Here is a 19587-nt window from a genome sequence, read left to right as displayed (position 1 = left end):
CTCAGGGCTGTGGAATAAGATCTAGGAACTATACTCTTCCAATGCTACTCTAACAGTTTATAGGTGAAACCATAACCCCAGGTAGTTTTGGGGTGAACAGAGGCAAGTAAGAATAAGCAGCAGGATATTTCTGATGTCTGCGCTCATCTGCTCACCTGTCATGATACAAGTATGCTGGCTCACAGAAACTGACACAAGCTAGTTCTTGGCCTCAAAGATTTTATGCATTAAAATAACCAGACATGTTATCTGTCGACCTCAGTTCATGGACTATGTAGATCCTGAGTATTAAACTTCAGAAGAAAACACATTACACAACAGAGACAAATTTCAGAATATATATTCACAGAACACTGTCTCCAGCCACTAGCAGTTCAACTAGGTGCCTTTGCCAGGAACTCCTTCCTGGAGTCTCCTCATGATTCCTTATGCTGCAAAATGTGGCAGGAGGGGAAAAAAGTGGGTTATCAGATGAAAATTACAAAAAAGAGGAGATTAAAATGCACACCAACAATGAAATGAAAATATTATAAAGAAAAATTGCTTTTTTTGGTCATTGTTTTTATCTTCTACTTATGATTGAGATTATATGGTATTTGACTTTCTCCCTCTGACTTATTTCACTCAGCATAATACCCTCAAGGTCCATCCATGTTGTCACAAATGGCCGTATTTCATCATTTCTTATGGCTGAGTAGTAGTCCCTCGTGTATAAATACCACATCTTCTCTATGGAGATTGAATTGGTGGTTACCACAGGGGAAGTGGGGAGGGGGGAGGGCAAAAGGGGTGATTAGGCTCGCATGTGAGGGGATGGACTATAATTAGTTTTCGGGTGGTGAACAAGATGTAATGTACACAGAATTTTGTTGAAGTGTTGTCCCATTCATATAAAATTCAATTGTCCTTTATAATATTGTAGAGATGTCAATGCAGTCCTGATCAAAATCTCATCAGACTTTTTTTGGTAAAAATTGATAAGCTGATACTAAAATCTTAAATATAAATGTAAAGGAGAAAATAGATAAAGCAAGTTTGGAAATTTGGAAAAGTTGAAGATATAAATTTCTTGTAACACTACAGTAATTAAGATATTACAGTGTAGATAAACTGATCAATGTAACAAAAAAAGAAATCTAAAAATACATTAGGATGTATATAATCAAATGATTTTTGACAAGTTGCCGAGTCACTTCTAGTCATATACTAAACAAAAATAAAAAATAAAATTAAAATCAAGTATTCGTAGTAAACTTTAAGCCAAAGACATTGTTGAAATATAGGAGAGATCGTGATGGGAAATTTAAATATCTAAAGATATTACTAAAATAATTCACGATAAAATTTGAGGAGTGGAGGAGTAAAGGCAGAATAATTAAGGAAACTAGTGTCTAATGAATTTTGCAGAAAATAAACAACACTGAAAATCAGTGAGCTAATTATCCAATCTAAAATGTGTGAAAACAAAATAACTGAAACATGTGGAAGGCATGACATAAGATCAAAGCAGAAATCAATGAAAGACAGATTATGGGTAGAATAGAGATACTTAAAAAGGATATTAGGCTTTTAAAAAAACTGAAAACAAGCATATTTCTGGCAAAGCTAGTTTTATAAAATAGAGTAGAAATACACTAATAAACTTATAAAAATAATAGGGAACTGCAGATATAGATAGCATTAAGGAGATAGAACAACTTATAACTTAAATTTGAAAACTTAGACAAATAGTACATTGTTAATAAGACCCCATCATTTACTAAAACTACACAGGAAGAACTAGAAATTCAGAATAACACTATTCAAGAAATTAATTTATTATTTAAAAGTCTTCTTACAAGGAACAAACAATGCTTTTAGGGGTGCATTCTACACAATTTCTAGGGAATTGAATATTTTAATCTCATACATTTATAGAGCATAGAAAAAGAGAAAACACAAACTTGGAAGTCAGAAATACCATAATAACAATAATAATATCAAATGATGCTACACAAAAGGAAATTAGAGGCTAATTTATTCACAAACTTAGAGGAGAGGTAGAAATTATAAATCAGAATACTAACCAACTGAATCCAGCAGTTTATAAAGATAATAGACCATGACCAAAGTGATCTTATCCAAAGAAAGAAGGATCATTTAAACTTAGAAAATCGATTAACATCATTAAAATAATGACATTTATATTACTTCAGTTAATGGCATTTGCTAATAAGAAGATACATTAAGATATTTTGGTAAAATTTGATGGAATGTGAAGTAGACTATTTTAGCCAGGGAGAACAGGGAAAAACTTTGAGGAGAAGATATTTATGAGGAGGCATGAATGGTGAGCCAAAGGCAGTCATGGCAAGGTCTTGGAAGTCAGAGATCATGAGAAAGATTGTCAGATTCAAGGGCTTTCTGATAGAATTGAATGTCATGAACAAGATGATTGGGAAAATATTAAGATTGTTGAAGTAAGAAAGAGTCTAATTATTTCAGGCCTTACAGATCTCGGTAAACAGTTTTGGATTTTATTCTCTTTTCATTGAAGAGGCACTGAAATATTTTAAACCAGAGAGAAATATTTCCCTAGTTGCCCTATGGAAAACTAATTGTAGAGGAGTGAAGATCCTAGGCTAGGAGCCCAGTTAGGAGACAAGCATAGATGAATGATATAAACTGGTGTTTTATTCTTGGATATGTGAGAAGCAGATTTTATCTGGTATATGTTATGAAAACAGAACATATAGGACTTGCTAACTTAACAGATACATAGCATGTATGATGAAAAAATCAACGATTATGCCTAAGATTTGTCTTGGAAAACTAGAGAGGGAAAGGTGGGGAAAGATTTGGAAGCAGAGGGGCAATGGAAGGGTGGAGAGTTTTATTTTGAACCTGAACCTGTGAAGTTTGAGAGATGCTTGTGATGGTTAATTTTATATGTCATTTTGGAAAGTTTTTGATGAGATTAATATTTAAATCAGTGAAATCTGAGTAAAGCACATTACCGACCATAATGTGGATGGGCCTCATCCAATCAGTTGAAGGCCTGAATCGAACACAAAGATGGTATTCCCCAAGCATGATGGAATTATTAGCAGGCTGCCTTCAGACTTCCTCTGCACTATCAGCTTTTCTAAGTCTCCAGGCTGCTGGCGTTCAGACTAGAACTGCATCATTGGCTGTCCTGGGTCTCCAGGCTGCCAGCCCACCCTGTGATTTTGGACTTGCTAGCCTCCACAATTGTGTGAGCCAATTCCTTATAATAAATCTCGCTATATGTATGCTATGGGTTCTATTTCTCTGAAGAACCCTGAGTAATGCAATGGCTAATTCTTAAACATAAATATATACTTAAACATTAAAAGATAGGTGCATGATAGAGATGATAATGATGATGATGATAGGTAGATGATAGTTGATAAAAAGATAGATAGACAGATATAGATGGTAGATAGGAGGACATATAAATAGATGGATACATAAATAGATAGGTAGGTAGATAGATAGGTAGATAGATAGATAGATAGATAGGTAGATAGATAGATAGGTAGGTAGGTAGATAGATAGAAACTGGTTTCCCAAAGTCATATTTCTCTGCTATCTCCCTGGTATGTTTCAGTTACTTGTGTTTGCCCTTTTTAGTTCCCTGGGCAGAATCTTTCCTTCTTCTGTCATTGCACCACCTCTGGACCCCAAGCAGTGGAGAGCAGAGTATGAGAAAAGAAAAGAAAACTACATTGTTTGGTCCCAAACTCTTGAACTGACAGCTCCACCAAAGGGAGAGGAAGCTGTCCCGCCTACAGAGTTTTGGCTTTGTGGTTTCCCACTTTTAGTCACTTTGGTGCTGCTCCCCTATGGAAAAATTATCTAGGAGATGGGGTATAGGGGAACAGAAGGGAAAGGAGATAAATAAACATATTTACCCACTCTCCCTGAGATTTAAGAGTTTCCTTTTCTAGTCTTCAATCCAGAACTAGAGAATTTCTCCTGGTTCTCTGTCTGCACTACAGCGCTCACTTCCGAATTCAGACTACATTGCTGTCAGGCCAGGAGAGACAAGAGGTGGAGAGGGAGAATGATAATCTCATTTTCAACTCAGTGGTACTTTGAATTCTGTTGTCCTTCCCCATCTGACTGCTAATTCTTTCTCTGTTCTGCCCAGGTTTTATGGTTGAGTGCAATGAGAGAGAGAGACTGGTAAATGTTTACTCCATCTTTATGGAAATGGAATCTGTACCTTGAAATTTAACCAATGAAAATTTATGCCGTGTAAATACTAAACAAAAGCAATTTGCCTTGGCTATATTAATAGCAAATAAAATAGATGTCTCAGTCAGCTTGGGCTGCCATGCCAAATAACGTAGACTGGGTAGATTAAACAACGAATTTATTTTCTTACAATTCTGAAGGCTGTAAGTCTGAGAAAAGGATGCCAGCGTGGTCAGGATCTTGTGAGAGCTCTCTTTTTAGCTTGCAGACAGCCACTTTTTCACTGTGTCTTCACATGGCAGTGGGGCTGAGGGGAGAGAAAGAGAGAGAGAGGGAGAGATCTGTTCTTCCTTTTATAAGTCTACAGTTCTATCAGATAGGGCCCCACCTTTATGCCCATATTTGACACATTGAGAGTTAGGGTTTCAATATAGGATTTTGAGGGGGATATAATGCAATCCATAGTAGTAGCCTTTAAAGAAAGATGTGTAATGAGAAATAAAGAATATTTAATGATGATAAAATGAATTACCGAAGAGGAAGACACAGTGATTATAATGTTGTATGCACAAAATTACTTTGCTTCAAAATATATAAAGCAAATATGAGAGAATAAAGGAAAAAGGACATCCATAATAATATCTGAGAATGAAGAAAAACCTAACCACTAATATTATTTTTCATTTTGTCAAAACATATTTAAAAAGATCTTATGCCAAAAAGCAGCAAATTATTATTTTATTTTTAATTTTATTGAGGTATACTTAACATAGAAAAACTTACATATATTTTGTGTGCATTTTGATGAATTTAACTTATGCATAAATCCATGATACCATCGCCACAAACAAGGCAAAAACATATCCATCACCTTCAAAAGATTTCTTGTGTCCCCTTGCTGTTTTTTAAATGTAGAGTATTTACCAAAATAAATAATATAATGGGAAATACAGCAGTATCAATATAAAATGATTGAACTCTTGCAGGGAATACTTTCTGACCATAGTGAATTTAAACTAGAACTAAATAATAGATTACTAAAAAATCTCTAAAGGCTTGCAAATGAAACAAGAAATTAATGCTCATTTTGAACTAAATAACACTTAAAATACAGCATATCTAAACTTCTGAGATGCCAAAAAAGCAGAGCTTAGAGGTACATTTGTAGCTTTAATTGTACAAATTAAAATAAAATTAGTTTGATTATAAATTATCTAACTCCAAAAAAATATAGTTGTAGATTAAATTAAAAGACTAGAAAGTAGGAATAATAAGAAATAATATTGACTGCCAATAAAATACAAAACTTACACATAAGAAGAAAATCAAAGTCAAAAGTCAATCGCTTGAAAAGTTAAGTGAAAATGATAAGCCCCTAGCAAAACTGATATCCTACCACAAAAAAAGGAAAACAAATTATCAAAGCATTTATTGAAAAAAGAGACACCAGGAGATGGCCTGGTGGCGCAGTGGTTAAGTTCGCACATCCGCTACTTGGTGGCCCAGGATTCGCCAGTTCAAATCCCTGGTGCGGACATGGCACCGCTTGGCACTCCATGCTGTGGTAGGTGTCTCACATATAAAGTAGAGGAAGATGGGCATGGATGTTAGCTCAGGGCCAGGCTTCCTCAGCAAAAAAGAGGAGGACTGGCAGTAGTTAGGGCTAATCTTCCTCAAAATAAAAAAAAGGAAGAAAAAGAAAAAAGAGACACCATCACCGCAGATCCTACACACATTGTAAATATGACAAGGCATATTCTCAACTAACTTATGGCAATAAATTTGGATAAAATTAATAAATTTCATGAATAATAAAATGTATCAAATGAATAGAAAAGAAAATCTAAACAGCCGTTGATCTACTGGTGTAATTGAGTTGGTAAATAAGACTCCTTAAAAACAACCAGCCAGAAACTCTATGATCAGATGGCCTCCCTGAGGATGTCTTCAAAAGTTTTAGTGCTGATGTTAAACAAATTCTTTTAGAAAATATAAAAGGAGGGGCTATTTCTCAACTTGTTGTATGGAATGAGATTTATGCTAACCATATGTTAGCAAAGAGGATTCTGCAATGTATCAAAATGGTAACACGACATGAGCAAATAGGAATTCCCCCAGGAATGCAAGGGGATTTTACATTTGGTAATCAATCATCATCTACCATATTAAAAAAAGGAATAGCTGCTGAAATACATTTGGTAAAATTAGAACCCATTCACAACAAAAGAAAAAGATAAAACTCTTGGGAAACTAGACGTAAAAGGGAACACCTTTAAGAAATTGTTGCCCACTCTAGGGTCGTGAAGCTATTCTTTTATATTTTCTCATACAAGCTTGTTTTTACCTTTTGGTGATAGATCTATAATCCACATTAAAATAATGTGTTTGATGTGAGTTGGGGGCCAGTATTTTTTAGGTCACATTAGGTAGGCAATTACTTCATGACACTCATTTAACAGGTTATTTTTCTTTCACAGAATTACTGTGGTGCCTTTGTTGTATAAATCAAGTCATCACATTTCTAGAGCTTTCTGGGCTCTTTTATGATCATTGGTCTGCTTGTTTGTCCTTTCACCAACACCACATTGTCTTAATCATAGCTTTATACTAAATCATCAAAAATGTTAGTGTAAACCCTACTACTACTTCTTCAGACTGATTTCGATATTCAGTTAGCAGACATGTGATATCTGGTTGTATCTGCTCCTGTCTGAAATGTCCATGGAGACATTTGGTCCATGCCAAAAGGTCCTGTCCAAAAGCATTTGACACAGACCAAGTATACTCACCAATATTTTGGACAGGACCAAATGGCAAGGACCTTTTGGCCTGGACCACATGTCTGATGGACAAAATGTCTTATGGACCTTTTGGACAGGACCAAATATCAGGGACCTTTTGGTGTAGACCAAATGTCTTGTGGACATTTTCAACAGGATCAAATGTCCTGCAAGGAGGCATTCTAAGTCCTCTGCATTTCTGTTTTAAAGTCAGCTTGTCAACTTCAACAAAATCTGGTTGGATTTTGATTGTTTTTTTTTTTTGAGGAAGATTAGCCCTGAGCTAACATCTGCCACCAATCCTCCTCATTTTGCTGAGGAAGACTGGCCCTGAACTAACATCTGTGCCCATCTTCTTCTACCCTACATGTGAGACACGTACCACAGCATGGCTTGCCAAGTGGTGCCACGTCTGCACCCGGGCCCCCAATTGGCGAACCCTGGGCTGCCGAAGCGGAATGTGTGCACTTAACCGCTGCGCCACTGGGCCGTCCCAGATTTTGATTGGTTTTGAGTTGAATTTTTAGGTCAATTTGAGGGAGATTGACATCTTAACAATACTGAGTCCTCCTATCCATGAAATGGATAAACATGTCTCGTAATAGTCATACAATGTAAGCAGTGAAAAGAGCCACTACTGTTACATTCAACATTGATGAACCTCAGAAACTATATGTCGAGCAAAAGAAACCAAAAATAAAACAGTATTTACTTCATGATGCCATCTTTATGAAGCTAAAGTGTAGGTAGAGGTAAACAAGATTGTTAAAAGTCAGAACAGAAGTTGCGTTTTGTGGAGAGGTAATGCCTGTAAACCTGCTCACGAGAACTTTCTGAGTGATGGAAATATTCTGTATCTCACATCATGTGGTGGCTATGCAGGTATGTGTCACAAACACCCACTTTGCAAATATGTGTGTATATATATATATGCACATATAATGTGTATAAATAAATTATGTATATGAATGTATATATTTGTAAATATTCTATATTTACATATATGTATATAAAACTGCAACAAGTCACTTAAGATTTATGCACTCCACATTAAATTATTTAAAAGGCATGAAACCGTCACACGAAACAAAATGCTATTAATAACTTCAAATGGGCAATAATCAAAAGAGATAAAAATGTTTTAATTTCAATTATTAAAAATAAAAATTATCAGATTGCTTGCTCTTTGTTAGTTTCAAGCTCATATATAACACCACAGAAATTTTAACCCTAAAGAGTAAGAAAAAGAACAGAATATGTCTCCAAAGGAAAATTGATGCGTGAATATTAACATAAAGCAGCAAAATAGATTTTTGAATTTGAACTGATTCATTATTTAGGATGAAACAAAATTTTACTGGCTTTACATAATAAACCTGAACTCATATGTACCTAACCAAATACCTATAAAATACACAAAGCAAACACTAAAATCTACTGGCAGGAATAATCATACTTGGATAATTAATTTATTAGACCAAAAACTTAGAAAACGTGAGCAGTATTAAACAAACTTTATCTAAAAGGCATATGTAGAATCTTGATTCTTAAAATTAGAGACTGGAAGTTTTTACAAAGCATGCATGGCAGGCACATTTTTAGAAAGTAATCCTGTGTTGCACAACAAAGGAAGTCTCAATCAATACTTACTACTTGTCTGCAAATTTCTCAGTCTAGTGATTGGCAAATAAGAAAGCTTTAAAAATGTCAGTTGCTGTTATTATTATTTGGCAGCTGTTGTCCCAAGCAGGTATTATTAGCCAAGTAAACTTGTCTGCTTAGTTGTAATTTTTTTCCCTATATATATATATATATAAATCCAGTGCTGAATTTTAATTATTTCATTACTTTATTTTCAAAACAGAAGTAGTTGTAGCAACATCCTGTAGGAAATTCTTATACTCCAGTCCATACCTTTTTCAAGTTTTTCATACTTTACATACATTATGGACTAAATTGTGTCCCCCTAAAATTCATGTATTGAATCCCTAAGCCCCAATGTGACTATATTTGGAGACTAAGCCTTTAAGGAGGTAATCAACATTGAAGGAGTTTGCAAGAGTGGGCTCCTAATCAGATAGGACTGATGTTCTTATAAAAAGAGGAAGAGAACCAGAGATGTGTTATCTCTGTGCGTGCACAGAGGAAAGCCCGTGTGAGGACACAGAGAGAAGGCGGCCTTCCACAAGCCAGGAAGAGGGTCCCGCTGGCACCTTGATCTTGGACCTCTAATTTCCAGAACTGTGAGAAAATAATTTTTTGTTATTTAAGCCAATACAGTCTGTGGTATTTTGCAATGGCAGCCCGGTCCGGCTAATAAAAGTCCAATGTGAGATTGTCACAAGAAGAATGTAAAGAAATGTCATCTTGGGCTGGCCTCCTGGCCAAGTGGTTAAGTTTACCTGCTCTGCTTTGGTAGCCCAGGGTTTTGCCGGTTTGGATCCTGGGCGCGGACATGGCACCGCTCATCAGGCCACCCTGAGGCGGCGTCCCACCTGCCACAACTAGAAGGACCCACAACTAGAATATACAACTATGTACTGGGGGCTTTGAGGAGAAGAAGAAGAAAAATGATAAAGGCATTTTAGTTTTGAAAATACATTTTAAACAACTGTGGAAAGTCAGCATTTTTATCATCAGTCATTATTACTATAATGTAAATTAATTCAATGGGTTAATTTATGATTTTTTAAAAAATGTATAAAACATTCATATGAAATATCATCTCCAAATAATTAAATTACAAGTGAACACAACCTGCTAATGATTTGACACTGTATATGCACAAGTGTGTGTCTTTAAAGATTTTATTTTATGAGTCCAAATATAATTATAACTATTGTTATATATAATTAACAATTTACTGGGGCAATTTTTTTCTTGGCCTGATGCCACCAAATGAACCATACATTTATGTTTTGGTAAAATTTCAGATTTCACTTTTCTTGTTTTTCTTATATTCTAATGGTACTTGTAACGTATTAGGCTGATATGAATGGCACTTCTGTGGTTAACGTGTTAGATGCCTCTATTCCATTTTATCATGTGACTATTTTTTATAACTATGTTATTCTCCAGGTAAATGAATTCTCTTCTAAAATGTACTATTATGGTTTTTTTCTAGCACCCCAGAGCCATAAGTTTGGAATCACTTGCAGTTATTATAGCTCAGCTACTGAGCCTCAGTATGGGGATAGCCTATGATGATATTAACAAATGCCAGTGCTCAGGAACTGTCTGCATAATGAACCCAGAAGCAATGTAAGATGCTTTACTTTTATATGCTTTACGTATATAGTTTATATGAAAAATAACTGGTGTATTTAGTTTAAGAAAGTCTAGGCTGTTAAAATAATTACTAAGGGTCAAATATAAGCTGTGACCAATGACCCCTAGATGAAAATACATGTTCCAATGCCCATGCTGCATATTGATCTCAATATCTCTTGTAATCTATTGTCACACTTGCCTCCTCATATGTGATCTAACTCTGCATTTATCATTATGCTTACTTGCATGACTTTATTATTTAATGAATGATTTGATAAACCAAATACAGGCTTGTGATCACTATTTAAGAATAATTTATTAGTATGGCCTTGTCTGCATGCTTTCCTTCATTCTGCCTTGGCCTGAAGTCTTGACATCTATTGACTTCAAAGATGGTGTTATTTAGCCTTTTCTTTGTCACTAGAGAAGGGCTTTTGCACTATCCTTATTATGCCTCAAAGATCTAGTGACTTTGTTTGCTATTATCATCATTATTCTTAGAATAGACCATGAGATTTTATAGAATTAGGGCCAAATAGTCAGGGGATTAAGGGAAACCATCATCCAGTCAGTGACTGGAGCCAGCCTCTTATCTTTCTGATGGGCAATTCTTGAAGACGTTTTCTGCTTCTCAGATTTCTTAGAAAATCAAGCCCCATTGTCTACAGCAGCAAACTTGATAACATTTCACTCTCTCCATTCCTTCACTCCTGCTTCCACAATCATTTCCTAAAAATACTTGCACTCAATTTTTGTCTCAGGCTCTGATTTGAGAGGAACCCATATAAAAATAGTTATCCCAGAAGTGGTTGTAGAAAACAAACTTTTATGAAATGATTGTGAAACTGGATCAATAGATGATCTGATGGCAATGAGGATTTCTTTGACTGGAGATGATGTTCAGAGAGGGTACTGGAACAGGTCCAGGCTGTGATGCAAGATGCTTTATTCTTTGGTATTTATGACCATTAAGATACAATAAAACTAAAGATATTCCTGGTAGATCCTGGTAGAATCTCTGAGAAGTATCAATAGGAAATTTGTGGTGCAGACCCCTAGCGTTCTCTTACAGCTCCTGGTGGGTGACTGGAACCTTGTAGAGTTGAACATGCATCCAGGAAATAGTAAGTAAGTGACTATGTTACCTAAGTTAAATATTTTCATCTTAATTTGGGTATTTTCAGGTCTACAAAATTGTAAGATCAAGTGAGCATATGAATCTATCTGATGACTAAATGGTATATCTGGGAGGAAGCTATAGATGGTCCAGAGAGCATAAGTAAATAACATGAACAGAGCTCCCAGATCCCCATGTCACCTACATCTGTTACATCTCTCTCAATACTTTTCAATCACTTCACACCAACAGCCCAATGGGAGTTCCCTAAAACTGGCTGCTAGAGGAAGAAAAAGCTGTTTTGTTTAAAGAACAGTTTCTCTCAATATGTTAACTGGAATATAAAAAAATTTACTGTTCCATAATATTCTCCAATTAGATTTTAAGACCTTAAGACAACTGGGAAATGGTAAATGTCCCAGTGAGCATATTTACAAACAATACATTTAGTTTTCCATCTTGTTTGAGAGAAGTACCAGAGATTGGGATCAACATAGCCTGAACAGTGGCAAATGACTTGGGTATTTGATCAAGGATCTAGGTGCTATAAGATTGGACATTTAGGGACAAGGAATTGTGAGAAAGAGGATGTGAGTTGATTTAGAGTAGGCACAAAGTATGTGGATCTTTATATATTAAGTTCAAGTCTCACCAGTGAGTATTTACTTCACAAGAAGCATTCAGTGATCTGGTCAACATATTGAAATCCATGAATGTCAACCAGCTTCTTCCCTAAGCTGTCCATTAGTCATCCCCTTCACAGGAGCAACCTTCAACCACTTTATTGGAATACCAGCTTCCTGGCTGTCTAAGGACAGTTCCATTAAATAGTCTGTACACTTCTTTGTGGTCTCAGCAGACTGGAACCACTATTACCTTCTGAATAAAACATACTTATATTGACTTTTCCTCATTCTCTCTTTCTCCATCACTGTTCCCTTAACCCTGCTTCCGTGGGTTACATCCCAAATGAATTTCCCGTAAACAAGTTTATGCTTTGCTTTTTGTTTGTTTTTCTAGTTAATCTAAATAAAGACGGTTAACATTTTATATAGTTCATATTAATGATGTTGAGCACTGCTTATTAAATTTTTATTTACCTTTGATTACATTACAATGTTTTTTTGCAAGTTTAAAACAATTTTTACAAGTTTTTTACAATGATGATATTACATTGCTTATGATTCTGATTGTAATGATGATAATGGTTATAATGGTAAAGAAAAGATAGGAAGGATGAAAAGATCTTAACTGTTAATAGCTCTTTGGACCCTCTACCTCCTAAATATTGTCAAGGTATTCTCTGTTCAATTTTGAAATAGGTTATTTTGTTGGGATTCCTGAATTATTCTCATCATGGTCTGGTTATAATCTTTCAAAACGCAATATTTCCTCAGTCTTTTTCTTTGGAGAAATTATTAAGTGTAAATAGATTTGTCTTGGTTGTTTTTTCTAATTATATCTGTTTATATGACTGTGAAATTTCCAATGTTTGTGGCAAGCATGTAGAAATTTTATTGATTATTTTGTATTGAATTTATATCCTACAGCTCTGCTAAGTTAATTCTGGCACTTTTACTTTAGCTTTATTAAAATTTTACACGTGTAACAATCATATATTATACACACAGTTTTACATTTTCCTTTTAAGTCTTTATATATTTTTTAAATTTCTATCTTTTTGTCTTATTGCAGTGGTTAGGACTTCCAACACAATGTAAAATGAAAGTGGAATATGTGGCTTTTTTGCTGTGCTTCTGATTTAATGGCAAAATCTTTCCTCCTTCACTGTTAAGTCTGTTAGGTGGAAATTTTTCATACAGGCTTTGAATCAGATTGAGGAAGTTCTTCTTTATTCCTTGTTTGCCAAAGTTTTCATCATAGATATATTTCGTCACACATTGAGATGATCATGTAATTTTTTTCTGCTTTATTCTGTCGGTATGTTGAAATACATTTTATTGATTTTCTGTTGTTTAAATAACCTTATTTTCTTGGAATGAACCACATTTGGCATGCTGCATTATCCTTTTAATGTATTTATCCTGTTTGTCGCTGGATTTTTTTTTTTCTAACATTTGCTTCCTTATTTATGAGGGACATTGGTGTTTAGTTGTTTTATCTTTTAATTCCTTTGACTGATTTCATTGTCAGGGTAATTTGGGCCTCATGAAATTTTCTAAAAGTGATTTAGGAAAATTGATATTAATTCTTCCTAAATTATTTGATAAAATTCACCAGCAAAGCCATCTGGACTTAGACTTCTCTTTCAAGGAAGGAGTTTAGTAATTAATTTTTAAGATATGAGGCTACTTAGATTTTTATTATTTTTGTTTTTCTAATATTTTCATTGAAATTGCTTAATTTGTCATAAGGTTTTTTGTATTCTTCATTTATTTTCCTTTAAAAGTCACTAGAATTTATGGTGATATGATCTTTTTTTATCTCTGATACAGATAATTTGTGTTTCTCTTTTTCTTTCTTAATCACTCTAACTTGGATTTCATCAAACTATTTGATTTTTTCAAAGACTATATTTTCATTTTATTGACTCCTGCCCATCACTTGTCTACCTTATTTTTTCTTTATTTATGTATCGCTTATGGTAAATTTGTTCTTGTTATTCTCCATAGATTTTTTATGTGAAAGCTCAAATAATTGATTTTAAACCTTCTTTCTTTTTGTTTAAGAATTTTGAAGCTATACATTTACTTGTAACCAACATTTCAATTACTTACCACAAAATTTGATATTTTATATTTCTTTTTCATTTAGTTGAAATATTTTCAAACTTTCTTTGTGTTTCCTTCTTTGTTTAGTGGATTATTTTAGAAACATGTCAGTTATTTTTGAACATTTGTGGATACTCTAAATGTCGTTTTGTTATTGATTTCTGATTTAATTTTGGTTGTCATCCAAAAATATATATTTAGATGTACATCTTTTGAAGTTTATTGAGACATTTAACAAAAGTGTTTATTTTTATCTCTTTTCCATTTTTCCTTGATTCCCTTTATGCTGTAGAAGTTAAAAGTATGTATTGAGTGTTATTTTTCTGTTTTTGGTTAGTAATTGAGATCCCTCTGATAATTTCTTCAAAGTTATATTTGAAGACAGGTTTTATTCATTTCATTTCTGAGTGTTATTTCTTCTAAAAAATGCAAAATATTGGACACATGTTTACTTTATGGATTGAGGAAAAGATGCTCCATTCTATTATTCTCTATCTCATTGTGATGAGAACATTCCATCCTGTTGTCAATGTTTTGCAATTTTTTGGTGGGGAAATGAACGTCTGATTAAAACAGTAATGTCCTGATTGAGATCAATTATCAGACTGATTAGGCCAATTATCTGACCTTTCTACATGTCCACTCCTATCTTTACAAAAGGCTAAGAAATGTAGGCATCATACAATGAAGCCATGTATTAACTGAACATAAGAGGCTCTATTATCATAAGGAAGATGATGGGAGAATATGGAAGAATAGAGAATGGAAACATCCATCAAATCTGGGCAGAGATTCAAAATGCAAATAAATTCTCCAACTGGACATAATTATGGTTGATGTTTTCTTTCTAATGACAACATTAGTTTTTTTTACCAGAAAGCCTTTTTTACCCTGTAAGCAAGTTAACACGTAGTAAACATATCTTGCATTGCCTGGTTCTTAGTAATATTAAAGTTCTATTGCTTTTTCTCCTTTTGGTTTCTGGTATTTAGGTAGAAATCATCTGAATTATTGGCAAAGTAGTAATAAATCCATTATTTGTGGTTACTATAACAAATGAGTATGTTCAAGGAGGATGTGACCATGAAAAGAAAAATACCAAAATTGGTAGTTTGTTCAAAAATCTCTAATTTGTTCGAGGTCCTCATGTGAATAACACTTTCCTGTAGTAATCTAAATGACTAGGTTTTGAGTCTATTGCCTTAAAATTCACTAAGTCCATGTTATGTATATCTAATTACTAATTATATACATTCACGATTATATTTTTTACATGTTAATACTATTCAGAATAGTAGAAATTATAATGAAACAGCAACTAAAGAATCTACTATTTAAAACACATGGTTTCAACCATACACTCATTCATTTTTTAAAAATAATCATTGTGCTCTTAACTTTGTGTTAGTGAACAAAACAATTGGAATGTTTTTCTCCTGGAGCTAAAAATTAGTAGGACAAGCTAATCAATAAATAATTAAATAAATAATATTCCAGTTGTGGATAAATATTTTGAAGAAAAATAGGTGTCACAAAGGGAATAAAGAGAGGTAAAAGGGTGGCATCTTAGATTTGTGCTTAGAAATGTTATCTCTTTGTAAACACTGAGTAAAGAATTGGATATTGGACTCTAGAATTTAGATAAGTTTATATTAGAGAAATAAATATTTGAGTTGTCAAGTACAGGTGTTATTTAAAATATAGAATTGGATGAGATTGCCTATGAATAAATATAAAGAAGGGAAAAGCCCAATCTCTTTTGTTAATACAATGGTATTATAATATTTAGAAGTCATGAAAGGAAAAGGAAGCCACAAATGAAATAGAGATGGAGCACTTTGTGAGGTCAGATCTTCAAGAGAAAGCAGTGTCACTAATAAGTGTAATACAAAAACCAATAAAATTTATTGATTAGTTATTTCTACTAAAAATATTTAGCATAAATTCTTGCTCAATTGACTTCCCATGCACACAAAATAAAAGTTTGACGCTAACAAAATTGAGCATTTTGTATGTTGTGGAATGCTATTAAATAACTTTATTCTGAGGCTAGGTGGTTTATGGAAGCAATGCTTACAAAAAAATTGAAGTTTGATGCATTTTTAGTCATTTCAGTGGTGTGAAGAACTTTAGCAACTGCAGCATGGAAGATTTTGCACGTTTTATTTCAAAGCCAAAGTCCCAATGTCTTCAAAATCAGCCACGTTTAGATCCATCATACAAAGATGCAGAGTGTGGTAATCAACAAGTGGAACAAGGAGAACAATGTGACTGTGGGAGTGAAGAGGTTGGTACTAATTTGGAAGAATATATGCCAGAATTACATAAAAATTATTAATTTTTGTAGTGTTACATTGCCATTTTCCCTAATTTGTCAAACTCACTTTTCTACAAAGAAGGCACTAGGGATTATAATAAACTAATGAGTGCACTTATATATTGGCATATGGACTCAGTGGTTTATAGATTATCTATATGGTGATTCTCAAGGTCATTAATCCCATAGCTGAGTTGACCTAGCTTTACACTTACCCTGAGTATATTCTTCCCTAGGATTTCTTCTTAACCTAAGATCCTCTGCCATTCAGAAAGACAGAAATAAAGCTTTTACAATTGAACAAGAAAACATAGGAGACACATTTGTGGCTTTGAATATTTTAAACCATGTCAATCTTTAAGTCAAAAAAATTTGAGCTATACATAAGCAATAAAAGCCAGTTTTTCCAACCCACAGAAATCTTAGTCAGATAAAGCTGCTAGATTGGAGGGAGGTGAAAGGGTAGAGATAAAGGGAATAAAATGAAGAAGACAGAGACTGTGAGACTAAGAGTGAGTGTTATGGACCTGACAGAATCAAGAAGACATGAATGGAGTTCAGTGTTCCCTACTGCAACAGTCAAGGTCATTCACGTGTACCCTCTCCAACATGAAAAGTGTGCTTTCAGATACTTAGTTGGGTGATGTGCTTTTTCAGGAATTATTCCCCAGTACCTACTTGTTTTTGCTTGTTTGGATCCAAACGAAAACACCTTGAAAGTTTCTAATAAAAATTGAGAGTAGTGTGTCTTAGCTCTGTTAAATGTCATCTAATTGAGTCCCACGCCCCTGTGATATAACTTCACCTCTGGAATCCCCCATAGTTAGCAATAGCAGTGACATTGATTTGGCAGAATAGTCCTGTAAAATAATGCAAATTTACTGTGCCCTAGTATCATGCTATAACTCATTCAGACTACTGAAATCCATGATTTACTTTTGTGTAACTCACTGAAATTTTTTTGCCCAACTAACCATATTTCAAATCCCTGGAAATTTAAAAATGTGAATGTGTGTGTGTGTGAATACACTGTCTCTCTAGCCCTCTCCTTACTTATTTGTTGCTTTTATTAAGCTTAATAATAGAATTTTTAAAAGCAGAATCACTGGGCATAGATAGATGAATTATAGCATTGAACTATACATAATAAGATACAGAGGAATGTTATAAAGGTGATCATTTCCGTCATGTTCAGAAATACTATTTTCTAGCTCTTCATCTTTCAAGAATTAAAAGTAAAGCAAACTTTGAATATCCCATAAAAGTTACAGACATTAAAATTGAATAGATTCATAAAGGTTGATTAAGAACTAGTCACTATAATGAAATTGTTAAAATCATAACTTCTGTTTATTTCATATCTTGTATTTAGCTATCTCTTTGTCTACAAGAGCCAGAGATCTTCTTGGTATCTTGGCTTTGGTGCACTCTAGGGCTTTGGAAAATCCTACTACCAATAGAGTCAAACCTACTCTAAGGACATAGCAAATACACAGTCTCACACATAGTAGGTAACCAATCAGTGTCTGTTAAATGAGTGAATAAGTGGCTTTTTTCTCTGTTTGCACACATGTAAGTTAAGCATCTATTTGTATATTATATAATATGTTTACATCATTAAAATACCTATCCAATGTAAATAAAAGATACTTCAGAGCATTTGATTTTCTTTTCAGGAATGTGCTAGTGATGCATGCTGCGAAGCTGGTACATGTAGACTATCGGCTGATTCAGAGTGTGCTGGAGGAGAATGCTGTGATGAATGTAAGGTAAGGGCCTCTTCAAAATTTCCATATTACCTATGTAAGCAAAGTTATCATTCTTTATAATATTTAATATATAATAATTATAATGTTCACATTCTGCTTTATTCAGTATCATTTGCTTGCTCCCATCAGTTTAAGGCGAAAGGAGAAGAGTGTAGGGCTACCTTTGATGAATGTGATCTCCCTGAATATTGCAATGGATCATCTGCATCATGTCAAGATAACTTTTATGTTCAGGATGGGCGCTCATGTTCAGAGAATCAATGGTTTTGTCTGGAAGGAAAATGTAGGAGTGGGTTAAAACAATGTGAGGATACATTTGGTGAAGGTATTTATTATAATTTGATTTTCCATATATGTGTTTTTCTGGAAACTGAAAAGAAATAGATTTTGATATATAATTGTGATTTTTTAAATAAATGTGACTTCTAGTTTAAATATTTTAAAGGATTATAGAAAGAGAAGAGGAATACTATAAGGAACAAAATCATGCAAGTTGTCTGGGTTTAAAATTCAGAATTATTTCCACAAAATAATAAAGAGAAACATTCAAAGTCTATGGGATCTGCATTTAGGACAGAAAAAGGAAGACTGAAAACCATCTACACTTCCCTCCCTCACCCCATCTCTATGGTTTTCTTAGTAATTATAGAATAAATACTTATGGCTATGGACATTAAAAGGGTCATAAATATAAGATGGCATATGAATACAATTTAAACCAAACATACAGACACCCACAGACAAATGCACATGTTCATACTGGGGAACTTCAAGGATGACTCATGAAAAACCCAAAGAGAAGTCATGGAAATCCAGGACCTATGAAATCATTTAAAAATGGTATGAACTAAGGTTGAAAACAAAAAGGAAAGCCATGGTACAAAATATACATAGAATCATTTGCTGAAGAAAATGGAAACAGCAGCAATGACAACAGTATTTCATGTCCATATCAGAAGAATCAAGAGCAATTGACAGAGGAAATATTTAGAATATTCATAGAAATAGCCAGGTGGGTCAATTCTATCTCAAGTGGAATAGGTAGCAATGCCAACTCTAATGTCTGTGTAAAAGGGAGTTGTAAAGTGATTATCAACTCCCAAAATGAACATTCAATCAGAATGACTATTGGTTTGAAGAAAGGCCACATAAAGACACAAGGAAAGAAACTTATAAAATGGGAAAGTGCTCTCCCGAGGAAATGGGTGATTTGGAACCACAGTGAGGAAATTTTGAAGAGAGAAAGACATATATATATATATAGAGAGAAGAGATAGAGATAGACATAGAGATGAAATAGAGATAGACATAGAAATGAGATAGAAAGAGAAAGTAAGAGAAAGGAAAATAAGATTTTGAATTGAAAGGTATACTGTTAAAGTTTTTTTAGAAAGTACATTGG

General features: G+C 33.9%; 1 protein-coding gene across 1 annotated transcript in view; it reads left to right on the top strand.

Annotated features, from left to right (window-relative positions):
- Positions 1-19587, top strand: part of ADAM2 (ADAM metallopeptidase domain 2) — a 135674-nt gene that overhangs the window by 62011 nt on the left and 54076 nt on the right. Inside the window, exons 12-15 of the mRNA XM_046648810.1 lie at positions 10105-10241; positions 16206-16386; positions 18093-18185; positions 18315-18510. Of these exons, the coding sequence (XP_046504766.1) occupies positions 10105-10241; positions 16206-16386; positions 18093-18185; positions 18315-18510 (607 nt within the window). The remainder of the gene's footprint in view (positions 1-10104; positions 10242-16205; positions 16387-18092; positions 18186-18314; positions 18511-19587) is intronic.

The sequence above is a fragment of the Equus quagga genome, chromosome 22 (genome assembly GCF_021613505.1).
Source record: "Equus quagga isolate Etosha38 chromosome 22, UCLA_HA_Equagga_1.0, whole genome shotgun sequence".
Lineage (NCBI taxonomy): Eukaryota > Metazoa > Chordata > Mammalia > Perissodactyla > Equidae > Equus > Equus quagga.
The sequence above is the reverse complement of the archived record's forward strand: the minus strand, read 5'-3'. Positions and strand labels throughout refer to the sequence as shown.